General features: G+C 37.5%; 1 protein-coding gene across 4 annotated transcripts in view; it reads left to right on the top strand.

Annotated features, from left to right (window-relative positions):
• The window catches only part of ILRUN (inflammation and lipid regulator with UBA-like and NBR1-like domains), a 115,333-nt gene that overhangs the window by 83,000 nt on the left and 20,105 nt on the right, over positions 1 to 12,228 (top strand). For 2 of the 4 annotated variants that reach the window (XM_069073489.1, XM_069073488.1), the window contains exon 4: positions 10,301 to 10,404. In XM_069073489.1, coding sequence (XP_068929590.1) covers positions 10,301 to 10,404 — 104 coding nt within the window. Of the gene's footprint in view, positions 1 to 10,300; positions 10,630 to 12,228 lie in introns of all 4 variants that reach the window. The other 2 variants (XM_069073487.1, XM_069073486.1) reach the window with 1 other exon arrangement.

Genomic DNA, 12,228 nt, shown 5'->3' with positions numbered 1-12,228 from the left:
GTTGAAGAATATAACAGGCAATTATTTTTTACTTTGTAAAATTTTTTTAAAATCAAATGCTTTATTAACTTCTAGTTTATATCATTCATTTCTGCAAGAATTTGAGTTACAAATTTTCTCCCCGTCTTTCCCCTACCCACTACCCCAAAATATCCCTTCCTCTAATCTGCTGTCGCCCATATCTTCTCCCTTACCCCCTCCAACTTTCCAGTAGGGCCCCAGTGCTTGTATGTCTTATTTCCCAGTTACATGTAAAATAATAATAATATATTTTTTTTAAACATTTGATTTTAAAACTTTGAATTCCAGATTCATTCCCTTCCTCCCTCATTACCTACCCTTACTGGGAAGATAAGCAATTCAATATAGGTTGTACATGTGTAGTTATGCAAAACATTTCCATAGTGGATATATTGTGAAAGACTGATTATTTCCCTCCATACTATCCCACCTCCCACTTGTTCTATTCTCTACTTTGATCCTATCCCTTTTCAAAAGTGGGTACTTCCAGCTTCCCTCCCCCCAAGCCTGCCCTCCCTTCCATCATTCCCCCTCTCATCCCCTTCCCCCCCCCACTCTCCTGTAGGGTGAGATACCCTATTTAGTGTGTATGTCATTCCCTCCCTGAGCCAAATTCAATGAGAATAAGGTTGACCCATTCCCTTTTGCCTCCCTGTTCTTCCTCTCCATTGTAACTATTTTCCCCTGCCTCTTCTATATGAGGCAGTTTACCCCATTCTGTCTCTCCCCATCTTCTCTCATTATATTCCTCTCTCACATCTTAATTTCACCATTTAAGTATCATCCCTTCCTATTAAATTGGTCCTGTGTCCTCTATCTATGTATACCTGTAAACATATACACACACATTCACATATGTATTTATATGCCCATATACCCTCCTATAGAGACATATATATGTATGTGTGTGTGTGTGTATATATACATATATATATATACATACACACATTTCTATTCCCTTCAACTATTCTCATACTGAGAAAAGTTTCCCAAGTTACAATTATCATTTTTCCATGTAGAGAGGTAAATAGTTCAACTTTGATAAGTTCCTTATGATTTCTTTTCCCTGTTTACCTTCTCATGCTTCTCTTGCTTCTTGTATCTGAATGTCAAATTTTCTATTCAACTCTGGTTTTTTCATTAAGAATGCTTGAAAATCCTCTATTCCACTGAATGACCATATTTTCCCCTGAAACATGATACTCAGTTTTGCTGGGTAGGTGATTCTTGGTTTTAATCTCAGCTCCTTTGACCTCTGGAATATCGTATTCCAAACCCTTCGATCCCTCAGTGTAGAAGCTGCCAGATCCCGTGTTATCCTGATCATGTTTCCACAATATTCAAATTGTCTCCTCCTGGCTGCTTGTAATATTTTCGGAACCTGGCTATAATATTCCTAAGAGTTTTCTTTTTGGGATCTTTTTCAGGGGGTGATCGGTGGATTCTTTCATCCTCTATTTTGCCCTCTGGTTCTAAAATATCAGGGCAGTTTTCCTTGAGAATTTCTTGAAGGATGATTTCTAGGTTCATTTTTTGATCATGGCTTTCAGGTAGTCCAATAATTTTTAAATGATCTCTCCTGGATCTATTTTCCAGGTCAGTGGTTTTTCCAGTGAGATTATTTCACATTGCCTTCTATTTTTTCATTTGTTTGGATCTGTTTATTAATAGTATCTTGATTTCTCCTAAAGTCACTAGCTTCCATTTGCTCCAGTCTAATTGTGAAGGGATGATTCTCCTCAGTGAGCTTTTGAGATTCTTTTTCCATCTAGCAAATTTGGCTTTTTAAGGCATTCTTCTCCTCATTGCCTTTTTGAGCCTCTTTTGCCATTTGAGTTAGTCTATTTTTTAAGGGGTTATTTTCCTCAGTCAGGCTGTTGACTCTCATTTCATAATTTTCTTCCATCGTTCTCATTTCTCTTCCAAATTTTTCTTCCACTTCTCTTATTTGATTTTCAAAATCCTTCTTAAGGTCCTCTATGGCCTGTAACCAGCTCGTATTTTTCTTGGAATCTTTTGGTGCAGGAATTATGACTTCACTGTCTTCCTCCATTTCCATGCTTTGATCCTTTTTGTCCCTAAAATAGGAGTGTAAAGTTGTGTTGCTCTGTTTACTTTCCTTTCCTTGTTTGTTCATGTTGCCACTCAATTACTTGACCTTTGGGCTTTTTGCCAGTGTAGGACTCTGTCTTACCAGACAGGGGAGCTTCGTACCAAACCTTGGGGTTTTCTCAGCTGCCGAAGTTATTAGTTGGGTGCCCTCTCTGAAACCTCCACACACTCTGGCAAGCTGATTGCACACCCCTGGACTTTCACCCTAGATCGCAATCCAGATCCAAGCAGGTTAAAGCAAGAGTGATTACCCCTCAGACTGGTTGCTTGGTCCCCTTAAAAACTGCAGGCCAGGAGCTGAAGCTGTCATGTGGCGGCGCCTGCATAGCGGGTCCTCAGCAGCTTCTTGCCTCGGGGGCAAAAGCCGACCGCACTCCCAACTACTGGATCCCAAAGTCCACACTGCACTGACCTCTCACTTTGTCCTTAGCATTTGTGTGTTGATAATTCTGGAAACTGCCACTGCTGCTGGTGATCTGAAGTCCCTCCAGCTGGTGGCTGGTCAGGCCAGCCCTGGGGCAAAAACCTCAGTCTCAGGTGGGCTGGGGACGGCTCCCAGAGTGCTGGGTTTATATCAACTTTGTAATGTTTTTTAGCAATAACTTGAAATGAGGCAAAGCTTAACAATTTATAGATGAAATGAACCTGGAAGGAATAGCCTTTATATTGATCAATTAAATCAGGATCCACAGAAGTTTTTCTATGGGCTAGAATTATAGGCCCACTCCAGTAAGATGAACTTTAATAGAGATAAAATCAGTTGAGATTCAAAAAAATTGACAAATCCATGTGGAAAAGAACTAAGGATTTTAGTGGGCTGCAGTTTCAATATGAGTTAACTGAGAATCATGGCTTTACCTTATGCAACCTAATTCAGTCTTTAGGCTGCATTGAGAGCTGTAATCAGAAGGTGATAGACCTGCTGCACCATGCCTTGGTTTGAGTCATACTCAAAGTATTGTTTTTGGTTCTTGGTGTCTCATTTTAGGAAGGACATGATAGCATGGACAGAGGAAGGCAACCACTGTGGTGAGGGAGACTGGAAACCATGTCTTAAAAAAATTTATTGAAGGAACTAGATTTTTAGCTTAGAGAAGAGAGACTTAAGTGGAATATTATAGTTGTTTTTGAGTATTTAGAGAATTATAAGATAGAATAGGGATTAGATATGTTTTACTTGTCTCTAGAGGTCTGAACTGGAGTAGAAGTTTTATCAAAGCAGATTTAGATTCAATATAAACCAAGTCAATAAGCATTACTTGCTAAGAAATAGAGCTATTCAAAAATGAAATTCAAGCTTGAATGGCCCCTTGTTGAGGATGTTGTTTAAGAGTTTTCTAGTCTGTTCTCTCCCTTTTTTAGTCTATCTTCCACATAATTGCTAAGGTGGTGATAGTCCTAAAGTATAATGACCATATAACTTCCCTGTTACTCTATATACAGATTCCTACCTACTTACCCTTCTTTCCCCCTAAAAACCCTTCACAACCTTCTTCCACCCTACTTTTCCAGGGTCATTATGCATTATTCTCCTTCATTTGTTTTGTGGCCCAGCCAAATCAGACTTCTTCTATTTCTCACACATTACATCCCATCTGTGCTGAAATATACTTCCTATTTATCTCCACATGAGATTAAAACAGTGGCTGTGGCTGAAATACACTTCCTGTTCATCTCCATGAGATCTTCCATAACCTCTTCTTTCCAGTTTACCTTGTTTTTTTTTTTTTTATGTGTGCCCTGGTGGACTATAAATTTCTTGAGAAGATTGTTTTATTTTTGTCTTTTTATTTTCACTGCCTACCATGGTGCCTTGCACATGAATATGATTGAAAAATACTTAATAAAAGTTGTATTGAATAATCCTTAAAGTCCCTTCCAACTCTTTGTTTTTCTCCCATATTTCTCAATCTTGTATTGGGAATAGTGTTTCAACTAGGTGCTTAATAAACATCTGTGGAATAAATTAATCCCCTGGGAGGTTTTCCTGGAGAGGGAAGAGCTGGCTTAGGGCTCAGAGCTTTTAGGCCTTTTCTTTAACGTAGAACAGCTGAATTCCTTTGTTTGTTTGTTTGTTTTTAACTATAGTGAGCTAGAGGAGCCAGAGTCTTGAAGCTAGGACCAGATTTGTCCCATCTAGTAGTTGGGGTAGGTTTTTTTTTTCCACCACCCTGAATAGAGAAGATAAGTCACTATGAATTGGAGATGGTACAAGGATGGCATCTACAATCTTTGGGATACTTAGGTGTGTGTGTGTGTGTGTGTGTGTGTGCGTGCATGCGTGTGCGCATGTGTAGAAGTTTTTGCTATTGAACGGGAGGAGAGAGGATTATCAGTAGTGAGAGAGCATATCAGTAGTGTATCTAGTTGTCTACTCAGACCTGTCTTCTTGGAGCACTAATTCTTTTTTTAATGGAATTTGATTTTTTCAAATTACATGTAAAGACAGTTTTCAATTTTCATTTTTTATAAGATTTTAAGTTCTAGATTTTTCTCCGTCTCTCCTCTCTTAAGATGGCAAATAATAGTTTAAACATGTGCAGTCATGTTAAACACATTTCCACATGCGTTGTGTTGTGAAAGAAGAAACAAAAGGGAAAAAACACCCCCCAAAATGACAATAGTATTCTTTGGTCTACATTCAGACTCCATAGCTCTCTCAATGTGGATAGCATTTTCCATCATGAATCTTTTTGAATTGTCTTGGATTGTTGTATTGCTGAGAAGAGCTAGTCTATCATAGTTGATCATCACACAATGTGGCTTACTCTGTACAATATTTTCCTGGTTCTGCTCATTTCACTCAACATCAGTTCATGTGAATCTTTCCAGGTTTTTCTGAAATTGCCTACTCATCATATCTTATAGCACAATAGTATTCCATTGTATTCATATACCTTAACTTATTCAGCCATGCTCCAGTTAATGGGCATTCCCTCAATTTCCATTTCTTTAGCAGCACTAATTCTTGAGATTTTTCCTCCCTTTCCTTCATTAGATAATGCTTGTTATTGGATCTCAAAGTTTAGAGCTGAAAGAGGTCTTGAAGATGATCTAATCTGAGGGTATTTAGCTTTTTGTGTCATGCACAGTCTGAAGTCTGTGGTTACAAAGAAAACCAATTATACTGAAATAGTTATCAAATATATATTTTTTAAATGAAGGGCATGGATCTCTCATTATGAATCTCTGGTCTAATCCAAACCCTTCATGTTACAGATGAGGATTCAAAGGCCAAAGTACACAGTAAATAGCAGAGCTGGGAAATTAGTCCTTAGTCATCTGTTTAAAAATTATCCTGTGCTTTTCACTCTGTTAGGCTACCTCCTGTGGACCCATTTCTTCAGACTATTACAGGATGACTTTACCTCTATGTAGGGAATTCTTGGAAATCAGTCTTAACTCAAAGCAGTGTTCTTGGTAAAAGGGTCAGGCTTGTGAGTATAAACTGAATGACTTCACAATATTTTGGCAAATGGTAGTCATCTTATCAGGTCATACCATTTTATTATTTCATAAAGTTTTATATAATTCTTTGTATAGTATTTTGATTATAAAGCCAGTAGACCTTGGCGTATATGATAACCTAAATTACTTATTACTCCTTTAAAGAGTCAGGACTTGAATTCTGCTAATTGTTTTTTATAATGGCATAAAAATTTTTTAAAACAATCTTAAGTTTGGTTTCTGATCTCATCCTTTAACTGAAAGTACTCTGTCAAAGTTACCATTGCTTTCTTTTTTTTTTTTTTAGTTTTCAACATTCATTTCCATAAAATTTTGAATTCTAAATTTTCTCCTCATCTCTTCCCTCCCCGCCCCCCCCATGGCATGCATTGTCATTACCCCTTCTCTCAGTCTGCCCTCCCTTTTATCATGTCTATCCCCCATCGCCTCCCCCCCTTTCTTTCTTCTAGGGAACGATAGATTTCTATACTCCATTGCCTGTATATCTTGTTTCCCAGTTGAATGTAAAAACAGTTTTTAACATTTGTTTTTAAGACTTTGAGTTCTAAATTCTCTCCCTTCTTCCCTCCTCACCTACCCTCATTGACAAGGCAAGCAGTTCAATATAGGCTGTACATGTTGTAGTTATGCAAAACACTTCCATAATAGTCATATTGTGAAAGACTAGTTATGTTTCTCACCATCCTATTCTGTCCCCTACTTACTTTATTTTCTCCTTTGACCTTGTCTCTTTTCAAAAGTTCTCTTCTGACTACCCTATCCCCCAATCTACCCTCCCTTCTATCATCCCTCACTCCCTTTATCCCCTTCCCACTTACTTTCTCCTAGGGTGAGATGACCAATTGATTGTGTATGTTATTCTCTCCTTATGCCAAATCCTTTAAGAGCAAAGTTCACTCATTCCCTCTCATCTCCCCCCTCTTCCCTTCCATTGTGAAAACTTTTTCTTGCCTCTTTTATGTGAGATAATTTACCCTAATCTATCCCTCCCTTTCTCCTTTTCCCAATATATTCCACCCCTTAATTTTTTTTTTTAGATATCATTCCTTCATATTCACCTCACCATGTGCCATCCATTCATCTTTTTGTCTGTCTATCTGTCTAAGATAGATAGGAAGAAGGGAGTTAGGGTTGAAGACCAGGAAACCAACTTTGAATTAACTTCATTTCTCATATGAGTTCATCTCATAAACTGTGCTTCATGCCTGGAACTGGCATATTTTACCACATCTTGCCTGTTGAATTCCTTTTTTTCTTTCAAAACCCAGCTGAGATGCCTCCTTCTAGTTATGTGACCCTGGAGAATAAATTTTAGTATTTTTTCTTTTTGTATTCCCAGGTTCTTTCTTGTGCCATTAATGTTTTGGTAAGGCTTGAGGATCCCCTTTTCAGAACATTACTTTTTAAAAAACATAATTGGAGGAAATTCTAAATCTTATTTAGAAGTTGGTGAAAATAAAGATACATTTTTTTTTCACCAGGTTCTTGAACTCCCCAGATTTGTTCATGAACCCCAGGTGAAGAATCCTTGACCTAGAGTAAGACATTATTAGGTGCATTGTGTAGCAAATTAAGTTGAATTGTGTGGTGGCGTTAGTATGGGAGAGTATTAAATTTAGGCTGGCCACTTGATTTTTTCTTTAATGCCCCAGTCAATAAAAGCTGTAGTTTATGTGATTAACTTAAATTTTACTCTAATTTGCATTACTGCTCTGTCCTGATACTTTCTTAAGTTCCTAAATTAAGCTGTGCACTATTTATTCTCTTGCCATGCTGGAATCCTATGCTGTTCGTGTAAATCTTGAAACTTGGCCCTGATTATATTGAAGGCAGCCTTCTGCTCTCCCTTTGCACACAGGCCCTGCTTTTTCTTTGTCATAGTGTAGTAATGGAGGACCTTAATATTCCTTGGCTAATTAGGACTCTTTGCCATAAGTTAACAGCAGATGGCACTATATTCCTATCTACATTAGGATTTAGACTTGCAGCTGTTTTGATTAATCTGAGAATTTGAGAGCCATTTATATGGTACCACCAAGATAAAATATTCCCAAGACATCTCTGAACAGCAGACATTCTTTTGACTAGGAAATGCTTCCCGTGAAGAGTGATTTCATAAAACCAGGATTACTACATATTTATTTGATTTGTAACTGAAATTGGGTTAGAATTTTTTTTAACCTTGTTTCTCATTCTTTGCTAGTCTGTCACTCTTAATCAGTTTTAAATTGGTCCCTATCCTAGTCCTTCAGCAATTACCTGAGAGGGTAGATTTTTTTTTTCTTTATAAAATGGTAATCCTTTGAGAATGTAAATATAACTATTCTCTGAGTCTTGCCTTTAATTTAAAAGAAACCTGCCACCTTTCCTTTCTTTTTACTTTGTACCTAACTTAGTCTGTCTATTCAGGAATTTAGGAACTAAATTAGGAAATTTAAGGTGTGGTACACCTTAAACTGTCTTCTTCAGTGTAACCAAGTAGGTGTGGTTTTCACTTATTTGAGGCACAATTGGCATTAAATTGTAGATATTAATTTTAAAATTATAAACTAATCATTAACAAAAAATAAGCTTATAAAATAAGGACTAAAACCTTATATGAAACCCTAGCATTTAACACAAAGCTTAATAAGTTAATGAACTAGCAAAAATAATTTCTGTTCTGTCTCTCATTCCAGGCCTGCCTGAAATTATTCTGCCTTTGACTTTACTTTGTTTTTTTATCTTAAAAAACAAACTATTGTTAATGTACATGTGGCTTGATGCTACTAGTTTTTCTTTGCATATGTCTTTGCCTATCTCCTTGTATGTTTCACATTTATTTTTTATGTACCCTAATATTCTGTTACATTAATTGACCATTACATTCATATGCCACGATTCATTCAGCTACTCTCTAATTATTAAAAATATGTTTCTGATTTTTTTATTATTAAAAATAGAGCAGGGGTGACTAGGTGGCACAGTGAATAGAGCACCGGCCCTGGAGTCAGGAGGACCTGAGTTCAAATCTGGCCTCAGACACTTAACACAAAAACTAACCGTGTGACCTTGGGCAAGTCACTTAACCCCATCTGCCCTCCAACCCCCCCCCCCCAAAAAAAAAAACCCAAAACAAAACAGAACAGATGGGGCAGCTAGGTAGCCCAGTGAGTAGAGCACTCCTTGAAGTCAGGAGGACCTGAGTTTAAATCCGGCCTCAGACACTTAACACTTTACTAGCTATATGACCTTGGGCAAGTCACTTAACCCCAATTGCCCTCCAAAAAGCAAAAAAAAAAAAATAATAGAGCAGATATGTATATTGTGATAGTTCTTCTTTCCTCTTTTATGATTACTTTGGACATATAGTTAGCATTGGAATCAGAGTCAAAAGATATGATCAATTTTGTGACTCTTTTTGCCATATCAGTCTCCAAAATGTGCTAAACTATGGTCCTACAAAGACATTTTAGATCAAAGATGTCAAACTAAAGCAGGCTGCAGGGAACCAGATGTAATTTGGAAATATTTAACAAAATAGAAATACAGTAGAATGTAATGTTAATTTGTGATTTTCTGAGTCAGGATGCAGCTGGCAAGGATCTGTTCCTTTTTGAGTTTGATACTATCTTAGATGATGAATGGTAATCTCAGAAAATAAGATAATGAAGCACATTTCATTTATCTTGGTAGAGATGAGTGACTGTGGGTCCATAATGTTGTATATGCTATCAAAGGTGTGGTAGTTGTGAAATTGGTTTGCAACTTTGTTGTTGCTGTCATATGGCTACGTTATAATCGTAATATGGTATATTAGGAAATGACTGGTGTAAAAAAAGGTAATAACTCCTTCTCCCTCCCTTCCCCTAATCATCAAGAAAGCTTGAAACCCGTGAACGGTATATTCAAGTATTTGTTTCCCCACAGCCCTGCTGCTTTGGGTTGAAACATTTTTTTTTCTCACTTTTGCCATTCTTAATGAGTATGAAATGTCAGGAATCCTTTATTTGTATTCTTTGCTTATTAGGGAATTTTGGCAACTTTTTATGTGTTTATTAATGATTTATATTTTCTCTCACAGTTTGTCTCATACAGGAGTCATCTGTTTTTCAGTGGTGTTAGGAAACGTTAGAAAAAGAATAAATTATATCTATCAAGATTTTTTTTCTGTTTTATTTAAGAGTTATGTCTTGGAATGGCGAGGTGCCACAGTGAATAGAGCACTGGCCCTGGAGTCAGGAAGACCTGAGTTCAAAATCCAACTTGAAACACTTAATCCTTACTAGACGTGTGACCTTGGGCAAGTTACTTAACCGCAATTGCCCTGCCTTCCTCCCTCCAAAATGCAAAAAACTAACAAATAAGGGTTATGCCTTTATCTCTCTGAATGCACTTATATGCTAAGACATAAAACCACAACTGCCTAGTCATTTTGGGAATTATATCTTTTATGGTCTTGTCTAAATGACAAGGGCCCATGTTATACAGGGCCCATAAAAGTTGAATTTGGAATTTAAAAAAAGAAAAAGAAACAAAGAAAAAAACTTTGTGTAGAAATTTACCACAGCAGCAGTTCTTAAAAAGATAGTGTTGCCTCTTTGGTGCCTTTTAGACACTGTCCAGTCTCTAGACTAGTTCAGGGTTGGGATTCTCTCCGATTGTCACAATGGCCTGAGAGTGACTCTTTGCATTCATGTGAATTGACTTTATTTTTCAGATGTCATCTGGGTGATCCTCAGTGTGGAGGTGGGAGGACTTTTAGGAGTAACGCAGCAGCTGTCATCCTTTGAAACCGAGTTCAACACGCAACCGCACCGCAAGGTAGAAGGAAACTTTAACCCATTCGCCTCTCCGCAGAAGAACAGGCAACCAGATGAAAACAACTTAAAAGACCCTGGGGGTTCCGGGCTAGGCACTATCAGCAAAAACACATGGGCTCCTGCTCCTGACCAAATTGAACAAGATCAAAACGGACTGTCACAAAACTCTGTAAATCTCTCCCCCAGCAGTCACTCAAACAACTTATCGGTAGTGACTTACAGTAAGGTAGGTGCCCTAGGAGAAATGGAGAAGGGGTAGGTGACGGGCCTTGGTGTTTGTTGTCATTGCAGACTTCGAAGCCCAGAATGCCGTTCATCTAAGGAGTTTCTTTTAAGACTACTTAACTCTCTTGTTGGCCCTTATGTTTTGATAATATCATCTTTTAAAAAAACAACAAACCCCTGCTTAAAAAATCTTCATGTCCTGTACACTTTGCTACATATATATTTCCAAATTCAGTCTGTAGTTGTTCTGGTCTTGTTTAGGTGCTGTAAAAGGTAGAGAGGTCCTTAAATTTCTTGACGATTTAAACAAAGTCAAAATATCACCAGCTGTGCTTCCAGGTTAAATGTAGATACCCTTACAAGTTCCTTAAAAGAATTTGAAAACAAACTTGGAATTTGTCCAGAATTTGTTTCTGAGGAAAAAGACCAGTGAGATGCTTTGGACCCAGCCATTGCCATTGGGTCTCTTCAGATATTCTTATCGCAGATAGATGTGTTCTTCTTTGTACCTTTTGACTATATTATTGCCTATCAGCCTGTTCACACAAAGAGTGAGTGAACTCTGTGATCTGAGTGGCATTTTGACTTTGGCTTTTCATGTGTGGAAAATGCATGTTGAGTTTATTATGATTTAAAATCATTTTATTGTTGTAAGATCCTCTCCTAGGTGTTTGCATACTTGTCTTTTGTCTTTATGATAGTTGATTAAAACCTTTTAATCATAGTTTATTGTCTTCCAAGCTCTGTCAGGGTTATTATGCCCAGTTGTTCATTTTTCATGGTTTAATAAAGCCCTGATGTTGGGATCTGTACTGTTCCAAGTGGTTCATATGGCTGGGTCCATATGAGTATATTTGATATATTTTGTATCATTTCACTCTGACTGATAATACTGTAATGAACCCATCAGTGATTTGAATTTAGTCAGATGTTAGATCCAGCATCCCTTTCTACTATAATCATGAAGGCACTTTATGAACTAACTTTTGCCTTGCTTCATGCCATCTTTGGCATTTAGAAAGAGGAAGCTAAAATAAAACCATTTTATTTGAGGGGAGAGCCGTTGGATTATAATCCTAACTTTTAACATCTCTGTGTAGATCAGGAGCCCTGGAAAGAAACCTGGTAGCTTGATTCATATTTCCCATTGTAGCCTCATAGGAGAGTTCTTCAAGTAATAATGGAAAATCCATGCAAATATATGTTGTTGGAGTTGTGGTGGGAGTTCTGACATCATTTCAGGATATACTGTGAAAGTTGGCAGAGTTTATCTTTATTTGATGACAGCAGTCACCTACCTGTGTTTCAGAACCTTAGAAACCCAAGTGTGGGTTCATTCCCACTAGCCCATAGTAAAAATGAGCTGAATTTAGGGTGAGCACTGCTGTTTCCTATGATTAGAACACTTCATTAAAATTGGAGAACTCATAACTTATTAAAAGGGGATTGATGGGAAGGTGAGGGTTGGAGGAAGAAGAGATTGAGAAAGTTGATGCACTCTGTGTAATTTCTGTCCTCCATATGTGAACTCCTTGTTATCACATCATTGTTCTGCAGGGTGTCATCTACTTAGGTGAATAAAGGCAGCACTCTTTTCTTG

This window comes from Petaurus breviceps, unplaced genomic scaffold (assembly GCF_028583685.1).
Source record: "Petaurus breviceps papuanus isolate PSGF00001 unplaced genomic scaffold, PetGlider_PUasm1.0 90865, whole genome shotgun sequence".
Taxonomy (NCBI): Eukaryota; Metazoa; Chordata; class Mammalia; order Diprotodontia; family Petauridae; genus Petaurus; species Petaurus breviceps.
Note: the sequence above shows the minus strand (reverse complement) of the source record. Positions and strands in the feature narration are given on the sequence as shown.